The sequence below is a fragment of the Agelaius tricolor genome, unplaced genomic scaffold (assembly GCF_023055355.1).
Source record: "Agelaius tricolor isolate 1412-34295 unplaced genomic scaffold, bAgeTri1.0.p SCAF_7, whole genome shotgun sequence".
Taxonomy (NCBI): Eukaryota; Metazoa; Chordata; class Aves; order Passeriformes; family Icteridae; genus Agelaius; species Agelaius tricolor.
Window position 1 is genome coordinate 15010631 of NW_027269267.1, and position 20721 is coordinate 15031351.

General features: G+C 39.1%; 1 protein-coding gene and 1 long non-coding RNA gene across 4 annotated transcripts in view; one reads left to right on the top strand and one right to left on the bottom strand.

Annotated features, from left to right (window-relative positions):
* MBTPS2 (membrane bound transcription factor peptidase, site 2) overlaps positions 1-19900 on the bottom strand; it is a 42530-nt gene extending 22630 nt beyond the window's left edge. For 2 of the 3 annotated variants that reach the window (XM_071430399.1, XM_071430401.1), the window contains exons 1-7: positions 19122-19314; positions 14016-14164; positions 11521-11659; positions 7615-7718; positions 5047-5174; positions 1164-1282; positions 160-340 (exon numbers count right to left, since the gene is read on the bottom strand). In XM_071430399.1, the coding sequence (XP_071286500.1) occupies positions 160-340; positions 1164-1282; positions 5047-5174; positions 7615-7718; positions 11521-11659; positions 14016-14164; positions 19122-19196 (895 nt within the window). In that variant the 5' untranslated portion in view covers positions 19197-19314. Of the gene's footprint in view, positions 1-159; positions 341-1163; positions 1283-5046; positions 5175-7614; positions 7719-11520; positions 11660-14015; positions 14165-19121; positions 19315-19459 lie in introns of those variants that run through there. The other variant, XM_071430400.1, reaches the window with a different exon arrangement.
* LOC139591622 (uncharacterized) lies at positions 19178-20721 on the top strand. The gene is made up of 2 exons (XR_011679704.1): positions 19178-19314; positions 20196-20721. It is a non-coding gene; the product is annotated as an uncharacterized lncRNA (long non-coding RNA).

A 20721-nucleotide genomic window follows, 5' to 3' on the forward strand; every position in this document is an offset into this window, starting at 1 on the left:
GGCACATTGGTAATTGCTTAAGACATGACAGCAGATATGACTTACAAGAAATCTGACCCCAACAACAAATTCCAAATCCAAAAATCTTTAAGACATGATTAAATTAAAATATAAATTAATTAACATACAAAATAATGAGGAGAGCACCTTAAGTCATACCTCTAGCTGGAAAGCTTAATTGCTGTAGGGTGGCTGCACTTACACAGTAGCCGACCTGTGACTTCTCTGAAATGTCTCCCAGACAGGAATTCCAGTCTTCCACATTATAGACTGGGCAGTCTTGTAGGTTAGTGACAAGGTCTCCCACAAAAAGACCTCTTGGTCCATTGGCAGGAGAATCCTGAGAACAGTGAAGTCAGTCATTTTACAATAGGAGGATAAACAAGGATTAGTTTACAGTTCACTGAACACTATGAAATCTTTAGGTTAAGACACTAAAAAAGGGGAGGGGAAGGAAAGGGAAGTCTTTAGGCGTCCTGGACACATCTTAAAATTTGAGTAATTATTTTCATGTAGGTCAAAATGGTAAGAAAACTCACAACATATTAAGTTCAAGTAACTTAATACCCTAAACTTTTCAAGAAAGCAGGTGTACCTATATTTTCAAAGGTAATAAAGCATTATAAATGTCACTTTCTCCTGAGTTTTATCAATTGACTTTTAGGTCCAAGAAAGATTGAATCCTTTCAGCTCTGCTGTTCAACTGTGCTGTATTTGATTAAATCAGAAAAAAATCATTCCTTTCCAGAATCCCAGAAATCTATCTCTACTTTGCTTCCAGCTGACCAAACAAGGAAATCAGCTCAAAATAATCTTTAACATTGAAAAAAGATAGCAGTAACTGAGTGATAACACAATTTCCAGTAGATTTGCTTTGTGCCAACACAGAAAAACAGTTAAAACCAGAAATAAACCTGCAAACTCATCTCAAATGTCTCAGCAGTTTTATAGTATGCTAATTAGTCTATTATTATTCACACCATGTTCCTTTATTTACTAATACTAAGATACATGAGACTGAAAGGAAAACTTTAAGCAAGAAGTTCACTATATTAGATTCTGCAAAGAGCTACACTGACCAATACTGATTGTGATAATCAGAGATACAGGTACATTTCAGATCACAAAGCATACAATATGGGAACAGCAAATATCCTTCTTACCTCTGCTACCTCAGTGACAAGTGCCCCAACACCCGTGTAATAGAAAGGGAAAAGAATGGCTGGCAGCAGAAACAACACCATGAAACTGGCAACACCAAGAACAAAATTATGCCATACCCCTAAAAAGAAGGCAAAAAAAGTTTCTAAATAAACACTAATAACAAAAAGCTGGTTTCTAAATGATCCTACAGCTGCCTTATAATTAACTGTCCAGAAATTATTACTTCAAGAATAAATGAAAAGTTAATTTGTGAACATAGGCATAAAAGAAGAGTACATAGATTACAAACCTTAGCTTCTATAAATGCCCCTTTGTAAGGGAGTTTTAGAGAAAACTCTTAAGCCCCTGAGAATTATACTATCAAAAAAGACAGGAGAGCAGTAAATCCATTTCTAAGGTGTCATTCCACCAGATTAAGATTTCATGTGCCACTACTTTTTTAAGTATGAGAGGGTACTGTACCCAGAAGAGAAACTGGGCTTCTGAATCAATTATTAAAATACAGTTTCTATCTACAGAGTTGTCTTAAATCATAAATATTAAAAAGAAAGTGGAACGAAATACATTACGTGTTACTTTCTACCACAATAAACTGTTGAAATTAAGGATTTCAATAAATAGGCTTATTTTTGAATAAATACTGTTTGTCCTAGAGAGCAAGATGTCTGAAATTTACTTGCAATTCAGTATTTATGATGGTAACCTACATTATTTCAATTAAAATTATTACATGTATATGTGCCAAATGAATTTAGGAAATTATTTGAAAAAAATAGCTTCTTCTACAAGAAAATATGGACCTAAAATCCCATCAAGAAACCAAATAGCAGCACTTCCTGACACGTTGTTTTGGGGAACATATTTGCAATTGCCATCTTTATAGTATGTGGTTCTCCATAAGAAGCAATAAGCCACTATTATAAGACACAGCTGGTGTTCATCATCAAAGCTTTGTGGCTTTCCACATTCAGTGCTACACAAATTTTCTCATTAGTTTGTGTTCTCAGACAAACAGTTTTGTATGAACAATGCAGGAAAGCTTTTCAGTGTTGAAGAGTCTTTATTTCCTTCTTCCCTCATCCTCTTGTGAGGAGTTTGATTCAATTCTGTACTCACAGTGCAGTTACAGCACAGAAATTCCATTCAATATATTCACAAATGTATTAAACCTATCTTTCCTGCAGTGTATATTACACAGAAATCATAGCATATGGCAGACTTATGTTCCCTGTCTATCTCCACATCTCACCTCACCTTCTTTCACACTTACATTGCAGCAGAAATGAGAAACATTTTTGGAGTCCTTGAACTAAGGTGCCATTTCCACTGGTACATGCTTCTTAATTTTTTCTATCATTTTAATTGTATCTCATGGAAAGGCACTCAGATAGAGGAAATATTTTTGTAATCCATTCTCCTTATCTCACATACACACATTTATTTGCAACAAATCCAGAAGTAGTGAGCAAATATTTTAACTTTATTGTTTTAACCTTTTTATCTTAAAAATATTTTTTCAGCTTAACAGCTTGACAAAAGACAAAAAATGTAAAATGGAAACAAAATTCTTTTCAACAGTGTGGTACCTACAAAGAGTAAACTGAAAATATCCCAACCCTTAAAATAATAATAAGAGCTGATGGAACTGCTAGAGAGTGACAAGGAATATTTTCAAACAGTTAGGAAAAAAGGGCCTTGCTACCAAAATTGACACCATTTGCTGTGTGCAATACAGAAAGGTTTATAAACTCATCCCAGATGATCCACAGAAAAATAAACATGCTCTAAATCAGAATACCTGAAGAGGCACACTGCTCAGTCTACCTTCAACTTCATCTTGCTAAAACAGCCTCATCCTTGGACACCTAATTCCTTAAATCTGAGAGGAGACACTTTACACAACCCTAAAACACCTTAAAATAATTTATTAACTATTATTTAATTAAAAAAAGAAAACCAAAAACATTTAAGTCCTGTTAAAGACAAGATGAAATTTATTAAAAATTATCTCAGAAAGTAATACAAATATTTGAACTAATTACAAGAAGGTGCTGCGCAGAATCCCTTTTCATCTATCTAGTAGGCATGGAATTATGCTATAAATATCACAAGTCTTACAAGAACACTCATTTCCTATTCTTGAACATATGATGCCATCTGCTGTACAAAAAATATATCTTTAATCTCCAGACTATAGCTGGACTACAAAAAGAATATTTGGTATTGGCCTCTAGTCTAGCTCTGTTACTTAGCTGCTATACAAAAATATCAGCATATCTCCCTAAATTCAAATTTCTGAACACCAGGAATAGGTTCATTCAACTGTTCTGACAAATAAAAGAAATTGGTTGTTTACTGAATATTGTGTTTTATCATTATCAAACATCCTAGTTCTGAAGCATATCTACCATGGACTGTGAAAAAATGCATTTTTTTCTTATACCTAACTGAAAGCAAGCCATTCATGCTGACCAGTCTTGCAACATATTTGCTCCTGCCTTGTATTCCCCTATTTCAAGTTTCCTGAGAAACATGAGAAATTATTACAGGTGTTTACTTGTCATCAAAACATGCAAACAATTATTTTCTATTACAGCTTAGAATTCTATTTTTCTAGCTAATGTTTCAGGAATCCATGTAGGCAAACCATTTTGAAATTCAGTATGCCTTTTTTTTCAGTTCTGTTCCCAGCAGATGGAAATGGAAACAGATTAATTTGAGAAACAGGGCTTCCTAAAAGTTAGCCTATTGTACATGAATGATTTTTGTTCATTCAGGTATTTGGAATACAGATATATTTACTAACCCAATATTTGTATTTATTTCCTTGATTCATGAAAGCCTGAAAACATGCATGCTAAAGGCTTCTGTATGTCCGCCCTCTATATGATGTTTTAGATACAATATCAAGAAACAACGTTAATAACTAAACATTACAACAGGCTGGCTGCTAGCCTGCAACAGAAAAGACAGCAGTATCAAGAACTGAACTGAGATGATAACTTTTCTATCTCTATTTCAGTTCTTTGGGAGCCACCTTGTCTCTAGAAATAATCACACAAGTGGTTCAGGCAGAATGACACAGTCTCAGTTTGACTTTTCACAGCAATGAGGCTCTACTTCCCAGTAGCCAAAGACTTCAGAAAACATCAATTCAAAAACATCTGGAGGTTATCTGGAGCCATAAGCTACGACCCTCTTTGGATGTTTGCGTTTTAACCTTTATTTCCTCCTGATTACAACATCAAAACACAGTGACCTGTACACAACTCACAGGTCAGTGAAAATTACAATACCTTTGAAAAATGGATTGTTCCTACTGCAGAAAACTGTAGTGAATTGTTCAAGGATGTTGACCTGTGTTGACAGGAAGTCATTTTTCTCATAGCACCATTCTGGCTCAGTATTTCCCAGCTTGTGTGCTCCAAAGTTTTGCTACTTAGGCCATACAATGTGCAGAAACATCCCAAACAAGAAACAAACAAAAAAGACAGAGGAAATTCTGCACCTAGTGCAAGAGCTCTTTCTAATGAGAGGAACATCAGAAACCACAGTTTTCCCCTAACCACACAACTGGAATTTCTTATGCACAACTATTCTGAATTGCATCTAGAATATAATTAAGTTCTTCAAGATGGGAATTTTGCACTCATTTAAGATCCTAGAAACTGACATCTCTAGCCCAGAAAGTAGCTCAATAAGGACAATGATCAAATGATTCTCTGAGATGCCAACACAGGTCCAGAACAGAAGGATCACTGTTAGGTAGAGAGAAGCTTTGGTACTTATTCATTCTAGACCTCAAATACTCAATCAAAGATTCACAATGAGGCCTTGGAATGGTGCTAAGCAAAGATTTAATAAAAAACCACAAACTATTACCTGCACAAAATATCCTTAACTGCTGAACAGGAGATATCAACTGCAAGTGAGTTGTGAAGAGGTCAACAAATGCTCCAGGATAGACAATGAAGATAAAAATTCCAAATCCATTAAATCGTACTTGTTCTCTTAAAAAGAAGAAAAGAAAAGTGAAGTGGTGTAACTGCAAACAAACAAATGAAAAACGGAGATTCTACAAAGCACACAGTTTTTGACATCAAGAATGACAAAATTTTAATTATAAAACTAATGTATTTTTTATACTATCAGTAATTCAAAGATAATTAAACTAAAGGGTCTTTTCTGCAGTAGTTGCCATTTCTAAGCAGTATACATTTTTAAGTTTGGTAAAAACATAAAGGGCAAATTCAACTTCTTTTCTGTCTCCTGTTAACAGTAACACATAAAATACTTTCTAAAAACCTGCCTAACTTCCATGTTAACATATATTTCAACATTTGGGTTAATTGTTCTGTTAAGTAAAAAATGGCAGCCCATAGGAAGCAGTTTCAAACCTATCTACAGAAAAATATTTGCAAGAATCAATTGCTTTACTTTTAAAGACATACTTCCACAGTTCTGGAATTTTTAATTTTGTTTCTCCTAAACGGACCTTAGAGTACATTGTAAACCAACAAAATGAGTGAAATGTCATCTGAAAAAATGAAAACAAGACAAGAGGTTAAAAGGACAAATGCTAATGCCCTTCCAAACCTTAACACTCCATGATTCCATTTAAATATATTAGTAGATGACACTATTATACAGATAATATTTTTTCCCAAGGGTTTTGCAATTACTTTTAAATGGAATTTTTGGAACAAACACATTAAGGTTTTTTGAAGTTAGAAATTGTACAAGACACTTAAGAGAGGCATGGCAAAATCATGTTCCAAGACAAACCAGGCACAGATCAGCTAATCCCATATCTTTACTTAGACAATATACCGGGTCTAATCTTTTCCTTATTTTCATTTATCTATCTAATGTCTATATACACAAAAAGAAGACAATTATACAAAACTATTCAGAATTAAGTCTCAGACTAATACTGTGGAGTTAACTCATGCCATGCTACCAATTAATAATAGGCAGTTTAATGCTTGTTCAGAATTTCATGACTTGGGTAGAAGACACACAGGAAGGAAGAAAAAGACTTGTCTGGTACGAGCCTTGACTAAGCTAAGGCTCAAATATTTAAGCTCTTATAGTTCACAGCTAATGTCTTCTAGAACTGAAAAAAGTTCTAGAAAGCATTACATGAACTAAAAGGTGCTACACTGGCAAAAGTGTATTAGATTTCAGGAAGGCTAAGTGACTTGCCAGAATAGTAAAATTTGCCCACAGCGCAGCTTTTTAGTGAAGTTGAAACCCTGAGAATTTACAATAACAGCACTATAGACCCAACCTGTGCCAGAAGGAAAATGAAAAAGTCAAGCAGAAAACAGCAGTAGCAACATTGATTGCCAATGTACATTGGACCAACTAATTTCTCCTCTGGAGATAGCTGGAAAAAAATTTTTTGATGAAAATATAACACAAAATTGAATATTCAAAGCCTTTGCTCTAGATCTTGAATAAAGATATCACACCATTAAGATACAAGAATTATTCTTCCTTTCTGCTTGAAAAGATTCTGTGGTAACTCCTAGCTTCTCTGCAGTCTGCCAGCAACATGCACTAGAAAGAAAATTTTGTTGCTTCTTGCTGTGATGGGATAAGCAAAAGGTTCAACCTCCACAGAAAATTCCCTTTGAATATTTGAGGGAAGAAAGCTGAAAGACAAGCAGAGCGTATGAAACAGAGGTTCTCAAACCACCCCTTTCAGTGAGAACCTTTAGGGTTATAAAAAAGGTAATATATGGATTAAAATGCAGTCATGACTCCCTACACTCAGGAAAATCAGAGAAACAACATAGGGCTTTATGCTCAAAGAAGAGATAATGCTGCTGCCCAGGAGAAATGTGGAGGACACCTGATCATCAGCCCAGTAATCACTGCTTAACCTTCTTATGCTAAAGTGGCATTTAACAGTAATAACTAACCAGTCAAATAATTTTTGTGAAGTAATCATCATAGTTAAGGACATTAAAAATATAATTTTTGATCAAAGCTAATGAATCATTGAGGTTAACAGGGACAAATCACATTTGATCAAGTTATTGCTTCAACCTGTTCATATCATATTTCATGAGTTATGTTTAAACAAATCAATTAAAAATCTATTTTGAAGTATCACTGTGCAATAGCATGAGTTCAAGTGCCACAAGCACAGAAATTAAATTGCTGTGTAAAAAACAGGGCCACTTAAAAAAAAAAACTGTTTTAAACCTGATGCTATATTTGCACAGCAGAAGTCCCTTCTCATGATCTGTATAATAGACACTGTATTAAAACTCTATCCCTAATTTGTACACCCGAACTTCAAATCTAAGGAAGCTCTGAATTACAGACTAAACAGACTCTCTAGATAAAACAAAGCAGAGCTAACAACATTCACAGCTAGGTAACTGCTCTGCAATATTTGGCTTTGTTGTCAGAGTAGCAGAAAAGCAAAACAGAAATTACCGAATAGCTGCCACCCCATGGCCGACTTCATGTATCACACCGCTGATGAGGATTGCAGAGAAGAAATAGGTCAGCTGGCTGATGGGCAAATTGACACCAGGCACCTGTTGATGTGGGCATGACAACAAAACAAAACACAGGAGGAAAACAAGAGGTACAAAACCAAATTCATTCTGCTCCTAAATTTGCTGCTCTCACTCACTTCTTCACATCCATGGCAGACCAGGGGCTGTCCTCAATACAGAATGATCAGTTTGCACCTCTTTTACCAGCTTATTCAGTGTATTTTAAAGTATATTAAATATATATTATTTTGTAGAACATTAAAAAGCTCTCCAGGCACAAAAGCCCTCTCCCTGCCCTATATATTCCCCACAGCTCTGACCAAACAAATCCTACTCTATATTAAGCTCGAGAAGTTTATAAAAATGTACAGAGACTTCCATTCAAATGAAACAGGCTTGGCACTGTGTGCATTAGTTTACAATTTACTGCCACCACTCACATAGCTATAGAAAAGATCCACCTTTCAAAAGGAAATAATAAAAATTGTAAGGCACTCCAAAAAGTATGAACATGAAAAATCCAAAAATGAGTTGACAACTGAACAGTCAGTCTCTTCCTTTTCTCTTCCTACAAAAATCACAAAATTATTTCAGTTTACAGCATCAAAAAAAAAAAAAAAAGTAATTTTCATCTATTCTTCAGGTTTTGGTAGTCTACATGGCAATTTAACCTTAAAAAAACCCCACCTTGAAATGAGTATACTATTTTAATTTACCTAAGACATAATATGCAGGCCCCTCATATTCTTCCCATTGCTGTGGATTCCCATCACTCCCAGGTCCTTCACTGTGCTTGCCATGATATACCAGTTGTTTCCAGACAAGCTTCAAAGTGGTCACTAGTCAAAGCATGAGGAACCATCCCCTCCTTCCTCCTGATGGATCTTCATCCTGCTCAGTTCCATCACCCTCAGCTGCTGGGCTGCAGTGGGATTGCTCTGGGACATTTCTCCTGTCAGATCTACAGCTTTTTCTACTTAAGACAGGCTGCACTCCAGTATGCTCACTAACAACTGATGTGAACACAACATGAATTGCAATCCAGCCTCACAAAAGAGATGCTGTGGGCAAAAACTTCTGGCCTGTCTACAGAACTCTGTAAAACCCAGCATCACGGAAAACAAAATGCTGCACATCCAACTAGGTAGGTTGGATTCTACCTTTGTTCAGTCCTGCACTTGCTTCACTTATATGCATTTACCTACTCGTGTAGCAGAATTCTACAAGAGTTGGTTGAGACAATCTAGCTGAATTAAATCCTTCAAAAGGATTCATTAATGTTAATCACCTCACAAATTCTGTTCAGTGTGATGGTGACCAAGGAATTTACCTTAACTGGCTCAGCTGTGGTACTCACAGTATGAAAGATAGCCACACTTCATTTCTGAAACATCATTGCTTGCATTACAGCATCAGCTGGTGGCACTAATGCATCACTTCAGTGGTGTTGCCTTTGCAGTGGGAGGACAGATGGCAGCAGCAAGAGCTGCCATCTCAATTCCACCATGACTACAGCCTGCTAGAACACAGCACCAGATGCTTTCAGACTTTACGTCAAAGGAGCTATTTTAAGATTCACCTAAAACAGAAGTTACCTCTCATGAAGGGCTCTGCAATCAATAGCAGTATTTTGTTAAAAAGCATGCTGTCTTGTATTTTATGACCTTCTTGAAATGCTTTTAGTATAAGAAGATCTTTTGCTAGTAACTAATCTGCCTCTTTCCTACTTTTGTCAGTAGGTAACCAACACAGGAGGGGGCAGCTGAAGAGAAACAGCCCAGTTATCTATAGACAGGTATTTTAAATCAAGTACAAGACTGAACAAAACAGGAAATGTAAAAAAATCTTAATAAAATATAAGTAGAACTGTTTCTCCCTCTCTCCACACCCAGAGGGTAAAGGCTAAACAGCTTTAAGCCACAGGGTAAAATTAAGTTTACAAAGAAAAAGTGGGATTTTGTTGGGTTTTTTAAAACTAATTTGCTCTCTTCCAGGCAGCAAAATCCAAGTAAACGATTTTAATGGGAAGGTCCTCCTAAGTCATTCTTCACCTCTTTGCAACCACATAAAGCTCATTTTGGTGTCAATTTACACTAGCACATTCTCCTTAAAAAGAATACTGAAACTTGCTAAAGGCAGAATTATACAACCATGACCATCCAAAAATGAAAGAATGAGGTACAAAAGGAAGAGAAGAACTCAACTTAGGAGAAGTAACCTTATCCCCACATATGACATTACTTTATCCCTATCTATTAAACTGTTTTCAGAGCCAGTCAATCCTTGGTATGAATGCAATGATATTGCCAGGATGCAGTCACTGAGGAAACAAGTCCACATTGAAATTGTGAACATTATCCTACATTTCTACTTTCACTGTTCCAGTTCACACCAGATCAATTCCAAAGGCTCATCTTTACTTTGGTTGTGTCTGTGTTATTTTCTCCAAAGAGCAATATATTGTTAATGATCACTTTACTCTGGTGTCACAAAGGTGGACAGATCCATACAATGACCTCAGAAAATGAAGATGTAAAGGAACTCCAGAAATGTTAGGACAGATCCTGTTGGAATGTAAATTACAAAATTTTCTGTCTCATGTTCAGCTCATGCCCTCCCAGATGCACAGACTGCCCACTCCTGTCTGCCCCTGAAGGTAATTCAGGAGCAGGCTCTGGACAGGGGACAGCAGTGGCAGTGACAGTGGTTCCCCCTCAGGTCTCACTGCCTGCTTTTTCCAGCACACTGAACTCTGTATATTCACTCTGCCTGTGGGAAACAGACCCAGCATCCAAAGGCACTGTGTTTATGGCACATGCTAAATCAGGCTTCCTGCACTCATGCCAGCCTAGCTGCATGCAGTCAGTTTAGTGCTTACAGGAAGGTCTGTTGTGTCTGCACACAATTCTCAACATGTGTCACTTGAAGAGCTGAGTACTTCAATAGAGTAACATGGCTGGGCACCTCTGCTCTAAGCCATGTAGCAGAAGGCAGAGCAACCCCATAACACTTTCTGAATTTCTAGAAAATGACCATACATTTTGGCCACATTGCACTCCTGGTATAAAAAAGGTGACTAGGAATCCTTCCAGGTTAAAGCTGTTGCAAGGCAATGTCAGTTCTTCCATTACTACCTTGTGAAGAGATTAAAAAGACAGTATTTGCAATCTCCCCTAGCCTGTGAAATACATTCCATTCTAAAACCATACAATATATTGTCCAGCACCACAAATGCATAGAACAATTAAATATATCATTGGACTTTGATACTGCCAGAAACAGCCCTTGAAATGTCACATAGTAAATTAAGTCATAAGTCCTTGAAGAATCAAAAAATACCTCCTTGCTAACAATTTTTTGCTTCTACTATCACACCAAGTTTTTTGCCCTTCTTTCCTTTTCCACTGCTGTTTTCTATTGTATTAAAAGAAACAGAACTTGTCTCCTCTTGTCAATTATGTATGAGCTCTGCAAACTGTAAGGCCACCAGAGCCTACTGCACAGCTTACAGGAAACGAGTTCTTAACTCAGTTTTATATGCTTAGTACTATAATTTTATTCTTAGTACTATAATTTAGGGCTTTTCAAAATGATTATCCAATTCCCACTCCTAAGGTTTTTTAACATAAACTCTTCCACATGTTGGCCTTCATTTTCCCTTTTTCTATACCCACTCTCCCATTTTTAAGGCTGGTAAAAAACCAGCACATTTTCATGCAGATGAACATCAGGAGTTGGGTTATTCTTGCATAGGAATATTTTAGCATCCCATACCCCATTAAGAAGCTGCTTTAGATCTGTACACAGTTCTCAAACAAAGACCTGAGGAGGGAACACTCACCACAACTTGCAGCATTCGATCATTCTGGGCTTTTGGAGCCTCGGTGAGCATCTGGGTCAGTGTTTGCAGCAGGGTCTTTCCAAGCAGAATAACAGAGCCAAACATGGCAACTATTCCAAACACCATTCCTACACTGAACCTACACAGAGAAGCAAAGAGTTCAGCAGTGCACAGCCAAGAGAAAAAGGGTGTCATCTCTGGCTGTGTAAATCTCTGCTTTACAGCACAAGTTACTGCACAAAACACAGGGCAAAACTTACCTGATGCTACCACAATTCATCAACAATCCAGTACGAAAATGCTAAAGGAAACTAACAACGATAATATACACTAATAACACTTATAACTTATATTCTCCTTGTTTAATAAATGTTTTACATCCAAACTATATCCTGATCAATTTTCAAATACTTTTATTCAGTTACCCAATACAGGCAACTTGCCTGCAGCTATGAATATATAAGTTTGTAAGAATATAGAAACTTAACTAACAATGCATAATTGGCCATGTTGCACAACAGCATCACATATTTAGAGACCTGGATCAAATTATGGGGCAGCTTATGTACTTATATATATATAAGCTTCTGCAGTATATTTTGCATCATTCTAACAAACAATAAAACAGGCTAAAGAACAATAAATGAGACTGAACCTTTTTTAAAGAACAATAAATGAGACTGGACCTTTATTAAAGAGCAACTAAAAAGTACAACCGCAAGACCACATTAACATCAGTTTCTTAAGCTACATTGTTCTTCTCACCAATTTTTCATTAAAATCAATGTTGAAAATAATTTCAATTCATGTCACTCCACCTAGTGACAAATTTTTATTCAGCATTATTATTCTTATTTTACACTGTCCTATAGCTGAAGGATGTGATAACTCTTTTTTCTAACAAAAAACCACTTCCATGATGCAAATCCAGCACATACACCTCACTACCAATCCTTCCTCCTCTCATAACAGCTCAACTGTTCTCTTATCAGCCTTAATGAAGCTCACTGGGAATTAGTAGACTTATTTTAAGCAACATGTACTTGTAATGTTAATTAAAGAGACTAGTGGAAACATTATACTGTAATAAATTATACACATTAAAAATTGTAATTGATATAGAGCTATTTCAGACTGATTATTACAAAATCATTACATACTAGAGAAACCAATCTGAAGCAGACCTCTCTTCTATTACTATCTCACTGAGGGTAGCAATACAGGAAATGAAAAGAAATTCAAACCTTACTTATTTTATATTTTCAGAGCAGATACAAAGTAATGCTAGGAACTGCAACTGAAAATAGTTTTCTGAACCAATCCAAGAGCACCCATATTAGACCACCCTACTTATCTACCCATTTCCAGCACTCTGCAACCTTTGCATGGAAAGGTGTAGGCAGCTAAAAGACAGAACGTAAGTAAGGTGCTCCTGAGCAGGTATCATTGCAGAATGTCTGAGCAATGATTAACTACAGGTACAGAGCTGGCTCTGAATACTTTGTAAACTGTAGTGATTGGGAGAGCTAAGTCTACAGCATTGGGAATGATCTAGGATCTGAGCAACTGCTTTCAGACCTACTTCTGTAGTGCAGTATTGCATGTAATAGCTGTACTCTTCAGAACTATGCATACTTCAAACCACACATAAAAATAGTTTAAGTGTTGTGGTGTGTTTTATGCTTGATCAGTTTTCCCCCCATTGTTCTCTCAGAAGGTCCTGCCTTGTTACCAGTTTGTGTCAATCCCCAAACCCCTCCCCAGTTGTCTTGGTTATCTTTCTTGTTCCCCACCCCTGGCGGCCTGCCTGTCACTCGACACCCCTGCCTCTTTTTCTAGAGAGTTCGGGCCAGGGTGTCGAGTGATTGGGTTAGGGGCCAGGGTCCCTCCCGCAACTGTGTTTGATGGGTTCTCCGATCATGCCAATCCTTAATGTATCCCTCTCTGATTTGCTATCTTTCACCCCTCCCACCCTCTGTAAAACCGAGGCTTTCCCTGCCTCGGGGCCCTCAGCTCCTTCTACCTGAACCTGCACGTTTCCCTACCAATAAAACCGCCCTCCCTGAAGAAACTGAGGGTCGCCTCTTCATTTAATCCTGCGACTTCGGAGCTCTCTACTGCGGCCACACGTCCGCAAGGCCTGACATCGCCTTGGGCACAAGGCCCTGACTTCGGGTCGGGGAAGTGCCTGACTGGCTGGAGGTTGGCTGGACACTTATCTAGCCTGGGCGTTTCACTTTCCACTGGCCACCGCTCCATTTAAGGATTTCTAGTTTTATAGAATCTCAATATGCAACCTGTATTACATTTATGTGTATTTTAGCAGAGGATAAATACTTATACTGGCACAGTACAATTAGAGCAACCACTCCAATTGGTTTAATCATTAGCCTATTAAAATATCCATGTCCACCCACTGCCCTTCTAATGCTGAAAGGCACCAACATGGTTCAATTGTTGACTCTGACAGAAGAAAAAGGAGGCTGAATTGGTACCATAAGTAGAGAAATTTGGGTTTCCATCTCCCCCAGTTGTAGAACTGGCGGTTGAAGAGCGCAGTTTGCCAGCGCAGGTGGAAGGGAGAGACGCTCAGGCCGTACGTCAGCAGCCAGTCCTCGTAGGACGCCTTCAGAGAGTTGGAGGACTGCAAAACAACAGAAAACCAGTTTGACCAAAACATTCTAGGAAGATTTTGTAACGTGACCAAGCAGTAAATGTGATCTGTTTATATAAAAGCAGATACACAATTTCAAGTAGATGTCCTACATCTTATTTACATTTTGACATATAGGTAGGTGTGACATATAATGTGAAACAGTTATGTCACATGTAATATCATAAAAGTTATGTCACTGTTTTGATGTTATTTCCAACAACTGTAGGTTTGTGAGAGAGGCTGGCTGGGTATCCAAAGTTATCTGACAAACAAGGTCTTGCATCATCACCTTTCCTAGTCTTAAATCCCTTTCAGTAGTTCTACTTTCTGGTTAGAAGGATAGAGACTGTTGATGGTATTCTTTCGACAACCAATTATATTCCGATAAACATTTTAGAAACTACAATAATGAAAAATGCTTCTTTTGTCTCCAGCTGAAAAAAACTTTCTAAAACAGATGAGATATGGCTTGGTATTGCAGATACCTGCTAGTAAGGATAAAAGTAAGGTCTGTTTTTCAAAGTCAAATACTATGCCTAAAGAGGGTCTGGAATATCTGATCAGGCTAACAAAAAACCACAAGGAATTTAAAATTATCAACCTGTATTGCAATAGCAGTTTCACTATGGTAACTTCCCACCATTTCAAGATACTTCTAATAGTTCCAAAGATTTCTCTTGATGAGAGATGTAACCTATAAATATGACCTATGAATACTTATCTGCAGCATTATCTTGAATTATAGACCAACAGACATGGTTTTTGCAATTGCTAACCTTACTTTATCGTGACTGCATTCTCAATAGGCTTTAGTCACCTGCTTCATGGAAGCTTGTGTCAGAAACCCAGATGAAGGAAAGATTTCCTTGGAGGAACTCAGAGCTCAGGAAAAGCACAGGTGAGCTTTGAGCATTCTGACATTGGGCAACTCCCAAGGCAGGAGTGTCTGACACAACCCAGACAAGGCTTTGGAGCTGTCTGAACTGGAGCACTGTTCCCAAGGATCCCCACAAGCAGCAGCACCTACTGAAGACATCCAAGTGTGTAGCTCACAATAGGCTTCCTTCTCTTCCCTGACAAGGAACTCCACAAGTTTCTGGCTCTTGTCCATGGTCCTTTGAACAAATTTAGAACTTGTCAATTCCTTGCATTCCTCCTGCCCTGCACCACAGTGGTGCTGGGGGTTGAGGATCTCATACTGCACAATTGTATTAACAGCTTTTCTCATTTTGTCAAAGTAATTAAATCTTGACCACTAAATGTTTATTTCAAATAACAAATTTCCTCAGCTGTGAGACCCATTTACTTGAGCCATTGTTCACATATCACCTATTACACCATTTATCCTTTCTGCCTATATATTTCTGAGTCATTTCATTCTTCTTCACCCTACTGATTTCAGACACATTTTTTGTTCTGTCAGCTGAGGACACCAACAGAAATTTTCACTGTAATGCACTCCCATCAACACCACTCACTCCTTATGGCACCATTAAGTTTAGTGTCCACAATCATATCAGCTTTTGCTAATTTTAACAGAAGAGATCACAAAGATGATTAGACTTGTACACAATTAGTGATACATAAGCCAAAGAAAGAAAGCAAAAGACCTCCTCACATAATCTACCAGATAATTAAGAACAAAAATACATACATCATTAAGAACCCCTGATATGAGAAACTGTCTTTTGTGAAATACAAAACAACGTCCTATTCATTCACACAGTCAAAAAAAACTCAGAACGACCCAAATACATTTTTCTAATAAAGTTAATCAGATACATTGATTTGACACTTGAAAATGTGTTCTTTCTATCTCATGCAAACTCCACTTTTTTCCCCAGAATTGCCACAAATTCATCCCTTAGAATTCATTCCAACAACATCACAGCTCCACTGTCCTAGCAAGACATACATAAGTATGAAGTTTTCCATGAGGAATATGGAATCACTGACCATACAGATGTGAAATGTGGAAAAGAAAGGTACCAAAAATTTTTCCTTTTGTATTTTCCTCATACGTTGTGTAAAGGTTATTCATGATCACTAAATGGCTGCAAACTTTTGCAAAATATGTTAAAAATCTCTTTGCAAAGTTTTGCTCCTTCTGTCCTGATCTCAGTGGGATCACCACATTAAACACACACCCTCATGCCCTGGCATGCTTCATTTCAAGCTGCTTCCATACAGGCCTTGGCCCTGCTTCTTTGAGATCTAAGAGATCTTTGTTAGATTAGTTTTACTATAAAAGCAGCACTTATTTATTTATGCAGCCTTTAAAATGCTGGACACCTGCTAAACACTCCAGGAGCTCCACAGCAAGCAGCAGTCCTTAACATTCTTCTCTGCTGGCAAAATCTGTTCAAGAGCTCTGAATCATTTTAGCTTCCTGACCTTAAAAGCTGAGAGCCAACCTCGACTGAACGTGTCTAATGCATCCTTTATTTCCCACAGCAGAACGAGGGACAACTTCCTGCACTTCACTCGTTCCTGATCCTCAGGCAAAATGGAATGTGATGACTTAGGATGCTGGGGAGAAGGAATTCAGGGGTCTGAGTGATTCCCTCTTACAGAAGCCAGGCTTCAATGAAAACGTTGGTGGCAGTGGTACAATGTGGAGGAACAAGGGGGACTTAACATTCAAAATTCCAGCTTGATTTGGCATAGCTTTAAGTTTCCTGACACAAATGTACCTTTTAGTTCTAGCAATATTATAAAATGTGGATTTAGCCGTGCAAAAATACATTTATACACAGTTACACTTTCTATATTGTAGTCTAGGAGTGAAACAGCCAAAATAAAATATTTAAAATCTGAACAAAACCAGTAATGGAACAAACTGAGCAAAAAATATTGCACATTGAACAGGTTTACAGAATAAACATTAACTGCAAGTTACAGCACACATCCTTCTCTTGCCAAAAATATCAACAGGATCACACATGGAAAAGTGCTCCCACATTGTTTTTCACTCATGCTCTGTACATCTTCTTGGTGTAATTACACTGAAAGCAATTTGAGATTTAAACAGTACAATTAATTAAACAGTACAATGTTGCTGTGATTGCTAGCAGCCTTGGGTTGTGACTGTGGTGGAGATTTACAGTACAAGCAGAAAAACAAGCAACCTGAGCTTCCTAATGATATAAATCTGGTTATTTAATCCAAATTCTATTTCAACTGTGGTACTCACAGTGAAACCTACAACAGAGATGTACAACAGGAAATCTACCAGTAAGTTCACTGAAACTCAATAGCTCCCACATAATTCCTGAGGATTAGTAACCTTGGTCAACTTTTAGTTAAAAGATCAGAATTAAAATTTAACTCCTGGATTCTCAGGAGTTCTTGCTATAGAATTCTAGGCATCCCCCCCTTCTTTTTCAACATAAATCAGGCTTCAATATGCTTCAGTGCAGAGTTTCTTTTTTTCCTTCCCTTACTGCAGCAAGAAATGCAGTGGCTCTCTTTATTTACAGAAGTAATTTTATTGATTTTATGGTCTAATAAATGAATTTATGGTCTAATGCAGAAAGAGATCTTTAGAATCTCAGATGCAAATGGTCTCAACACCATGGCACACCAGGTCTAGTACCTGAGGTCAGTTCTTGCTTCACAGCCCAGGAGCCTTCATCAGATACAAAGCTGCTGCCAAAAGAGAAGCAGCAGCCTCCTGGCTGACCTTCAGTCAGACCACGTTCTTCTGTACCTGGCTAACCTCATGTGTTTCAAAACAATGCTGGGTTTTTGGTTTTTTTTTTTGGTTTTTTTTTTTTGGTTTTTTTTTTTTTTGTTTTGTTTTGTTTTGTTTTTAATACTTAACATAGACTTGCTGCAAGAAAATTTGAGAAGTCTTCAGGTAAATGACTGCATTTATTATTGTCATTATGTACAGACTATATTTTGCAATTACCAGCTTTCATCACTAACAGAGCTACATTTGCTCTCCAATTAGCTGCAGGGGGAGACACTTCTCCAAGTTTTCTAAGCACCTGAATTTTCTTGTATTTCTTCCTATATTTTACAGCAGTGACAAAATGCACATTTTGTACTTTTGTATCACTAAGCTTTATCTGCCTTGGCAGAACCAGATGCAGCTCCTGGACTGTAAAATTAAGAATTACAGATCAAACCTCTCATTTCATTTTCCCTCATATTTAACGAGCACACAGCCTACTTTGTATGCATTCTTTGCAATTTCGGTCATGTCTTAGAAATCATCTGAATCTGTCAAAAAAAATAACCCAAAACAATGCCACGCCACTTAATGAAACTTGAGCCATGCACAGATGCATCCCAGATTTAAGAAATGATGTCTTGGTGTATTTTCTTCTTAAAACTTCCCCTCAAAATCAGAAGGAAAAGGATGAGTCTCCTAATACTCTCCAAGGAGCAAACTTTATTTCTTTAAAAAAGTATTTGTATAGAGTTCTGCCTCAAATTTCTCCAGTAAAACTAAAGACATTCAAAAGAAATAAATATGCATTGCTTTTTACATTTTTTAGGAAAATCATCATTATAAGGCACATAATCTACACCGCAAACTTACAAGGTTGTATGTGAGGTTTAGTTAATAATAAACTCCAGACACCACGTTAAACTGCCACGGAGCCGCTTAAGCAGTCTATTAAAAGCTGTTCTCCCTAACTTTTCGCGGTCCCGGTCCTTTAGCACAGACCGGAGCCCGTGCACTCTCCCGGGCGGCAGCCCCGGGAGGAACGCAGCCCCGGAGGAACGGAGCTGGGGCTGCGCGGCCCGCGGGGCGGGAGGGGCTCCGGGGGCCGGGATCGCCTCAGAGCCCGCGGGGCGCAGGGGGCCCGGCCCGGGCGCGGCCGCTCCGCCAGCCCGGGCTCGGCAGCGGGGCCCCGGGCGGCCCGGCGCGGGGGGAACGGGGCTGCCGCTGCCTCCTCCCGGCCCCGTCCGGCTCTGTGCCCTCGGCCCTCACCTTGAGCAGCGTGTCCGCCAGGTACACGGCGCACCAGCCGCCCAGCACGGTCACCACCACCGGCACCGGGATCATCGCGGGCCGCGCCGCGCCTCAGCGCGGCAGCCCCGGAACCCAACCGGCCCGGAACCTTTCTCCCACCGGCTCTGCTGTCCGGGAGGACACTTCCGGGAGGCGCGTAGAGCGAGGGCAGGTGGCGGCATGACGTCACGGGCCGGGGCGCGGGGCAGCGCTCGGGGCGTTAGGGCGGGGCGCGTGCGCAGTGGGGCGGGGCGGGGCTGAGGAGGGCGCCGCGGGGCTGAGGGCGGTTCCCCCTCCTCTGGCTGAATTTCCCTCACCTGCTTCTTCCAGTGGGTTCTTTGGGGGGGCTTCACTGGCAGCGGTCAGGGGGTTGCGCGGAAGAATAAGAGTCGTTTGTGGTGGCAAGATGAAAGCTCATTGTAGAAGCGCTTCAGTAACGAGAGAGTAACGGCGTTCGCTTTAAGCGCTGACGTTCAGTCAGAAATTAGCACAGGCCTGGTTGCACAACAGAATCGTTCTGGGCGGCTGCCTGGGAGCACGGCTTTTAAGCAGATGCTTCCTGGGCCCCGAGTTTCCTTCCCAGGCCGCGGTCAGCGCTAATTCTCGGGCCGTGTGCCTGTGTTGGGTCAGGCTGACACGGAGCTCGTTTTCCCTCACGGCTTTGCATCGGTGCCTGCGGAGGTGTTGGTGCCACTCTTGGGTGTGCACGGCATCAGCGCTGTCCCTGAGACATTCTCTCTGTCAGGGCAAGGTCCTGGGAGAGGATACTACTGGGACAGCTGACCCAAATTAACCAAAGGGATATTCCATACTGTGTGGCATTAGATAAAAATACTAAGCAAAGGAGGAGAATGAGGAGGCATTTGTTATTTACAGTGTTTGACTTCCACAGCAAGTGAGAGAAAACAGCCCTGGGCAGCCTCTCAGCATTGGCATTTGTGGGCACAGAGCAGGAGTTGATGCCAGTAGTGCATGCTGGCTTTCACTTGTTCTGTTTGCTCAATTCCTTTGTCTTTCATCTCAGCTCAGGGCTTATCTGCCTCTTACATTTAGATTTTCCATCATTCTAACAACCCCACTTTCTGATGGAAGCCATCCATGTTGACTGATGCCTTTTGAGAAGGTTGGAAAGAACTTCATTTGGACGTAAAAGCTGAAGAATTACTGGAAGTGTATCCAGCCCTGCATGCAACCGAATTTGAGTTTATGCACTGTCATCGATGACTTTGGGATGTCCCCAGCATCTAAAAGGACTTACAAACAGTAACAGCATATTGAGATCTGATAATGATTTTCTTCTGCAGTGGTTCTCAGTCTAACAAATTTTATCAAATCATTGATAAATTATGCAAATATGGTTTATTCTGCACCTTATTGGTTGAAAACTCAAGTTGTTCCATAGACCAACATGAATTTAATGTAAATATACGGACTATAAACCAGTGGTGGTCTTCAGAAGCAATGGAGTGGAATTGTATTCAAACAGTTGTGAACACAAGTACTTTTCCCTAGTGTCATATCCTCACTGAAATAAAGCAAACTAAAAGGACACGTTTAAATAAACCAGTTGGTGACCAGG